Below are 1,963 nucleotides of genomic sequence, written 5' to 3'. Positions count from 1 at the left end.
CCCAACCGGCCACAGCGTCCCCCCGCTCCAGTGGCAGGCAGGAGCAGGGCCCCTCTCGGCTGCACAGGGGGCAGGGGAGAGGGCCCCGGCGGCTGGGCCCACCTCCCAGGCTGCTGCTGTCCTCCCCTGGGGAGCTGCCCTCCTCCTCTTCCTCCTCTTCGGCCCACGGGGCATTCCCCCGCTCCCCCAGCACCTCGGCAGGGTCTCCCGCCAGGGTCTCCCCAGCGCCCCGGCCCTCGGGGTCCCAGCCGCTCAGCAAGAAGCTGCCTGATGCTGAGGACTGGGCCGGGAAGGGCCGGGGCGCAGGGAAGAGGGGGGAGGCCCAGGTCTCGGACACCAGCTGGGGGACCTCGGAGGGGGCCTGGGGGGCCTGAGGGGCCTGCACTCCTGGGTCCAGGGGGTCCCAGTCATTGGGGAAGAGGGGCTCGGGTGGGGAGCCGTGCTCCTCCAGGCGGATGTAGTACTCGCTGCTCACCGAGGGGCTGCGGGCACTGATGACGGGCAGCACACTAGGCGTGGACAGCGCCTCGTAGAAGGGGTTGGAGGGGTTGGCGTGGGGGGCCGGAGGGGCCGATGCCGGCTGCCAGGGAGGCGCGCCCCCACCCCGGCCGGCCCCCCGCCGGGCCTTCTCCCACAGGCACTCCAGGTTGAGGCCTCGGCTGCTCTCGGTGACCGTGAGCACGTCGTCGGGGTCAGCCCCAGGGAAGCCATCCAGCAGGGGGAACGGTGAGGAGAGGGTCCCCGGGCGGGGTGCGCTGTGCGTCGGGGGCCAGGGCCACGGGAAGGGCCCATCCCGGGGTGGGGGAGGCGGTGGCGGGGGCCGGGGGGGCCGCTCCGAGAGCAGGTAGGTGAGTTGCAGTTGAAGATCCGCAGCCGAGGGGCGCTGGGCAGGTGGCCGCCAGCAGGACTGCAAGATGTCGTACCTGAGGGAGAGGTGAGGGCAGGCTGAGGAGGGCGGAGACCAGGAATGGGGGCCAGGGAGGGGGCAGAGGTCCAGGGACAGGGGACAGAGAGGCCCAGGGAGATAGGGACGTAGACTCAGGAAGTCAGAGACAGGTCCAAGGACGGGGGCCAGAGGAGACTCAGGGAGAGAATGGGATATAGACCCAGAGAAAGGGAGGGACAGGTCCAGAGAGAGGACCGGGTAGTGGACACAGACCCAGAGAGGGGGAAAGAGCAGGGACAGAATCAGAGGCAGATGTATCAGCAAGGAAGGGGGCGACACTCAGAAGGGAGCTGGGGAAGACACCTCTAGAGGGGACAGGGGCCTAGAGGAGGTGTGGTGGGGCAGTGTCCCCACGTGGGCAGCAGGGGTCTTTGGGACTGGCGAAGCTGGAGGGGGTGGGGTGTCCCTCTCCACTCCTGGGGTGTCTCTAAGGGCGAGTGAGATGTGGGTGGTATGGGAACAGTGGGGGAGAGGGCGTGGCTGGGCCATTCTGAGGCCAGCCATGATGTCCCGGCCCAGGGGAGGCTCGGCCCTCACCAGTAGTCTGCGTAGGGCAGCTTGAGCCTTGGCCGGGCCAGCTTCACGTGCTGCTGCCGGACCACAAACGCCAGGACCTCCTCATCGGACAGGTGGCGGTAGGGTTGTGCCCCAAATTCAAACAGCTCCCACAGGGTCACCCCCAGTGACCTGCAGAGAGCAGGGTGAGGTCAGAGCCCACCCTGACTTGCCAGAGGGCTCCCCTGTGGACCTCAGTTTCCCTGTCAGCAGGGCCGGTGGCATCCAGAGGCCCTTCTGCCCGCCTTGCAGGCCTGGCCGTGCCCTCACCAGATGTTGCTCTCACGGCTCTGGTCCACCACCATGAAGGTCCCGTGCAGCTCACCCAAGAGCTCAGGTGCTGCCCAGCGCAGCGGGATCCATAGGCGCTCGGGGGTCAGGTAGTAGTCCTCCTGCAGGCGGCCAGGCGCGGTCAGATGGGCCAGGCCCCCCTTCCCCCACCCCGCCCGCCCTGGCCCCCTG

General features: G+C 69.2%; 1 protein-coding gene across 1 annotated transcript in view; it reads right to left on the bottom strand.

Moving 5' to 3' along the window:
• The window catches only part of LMTK3 (lemur tyrosine kinase 3), a 47,620-nt gene that overhangs the window by 10,198 nt on the left and 35,459 nt on the right, over positions 1 to 1,963 (bottom strand). The window contains exons 8-10 of the mRNA XM_014592261.1: positions 1,772 to 1,960; positions 1,484 to 1,633; positions 11 to 923 (exon numbers count right to left, since the gene is read on the bottom strand). Coding sequence (XP_014447747.1) covers positions 11 to 923; positions 1,484 to 1,633; positions 1,772 to 1,960 — 1,252 coding nt within the window. The remainder of the gene's footprint in view (positions 1 to 10; positions 924 to 1,483; positions 1,634 to 1,771; positions 1,961 to 1,963) is intronic.

The sequence above is a fragment of the Tupaia chinensis genome, unplaced genomic scaffold (assembly GCF_000334495.1).
Source record: "Tupaia chinensis unplaced genomic scaffold, TupChi_1.0 Scaffold000673_1, whole genome shotgun sequence".
NCBI lineage: Eukaryota > Metazoa > Chordata > Mammalia > Scandentia > Tupaiidae > Tupaia > Tupaia belangeri.
This window is presented reverse-complemented; position numbering and strand designations above follow the sequence as displayed.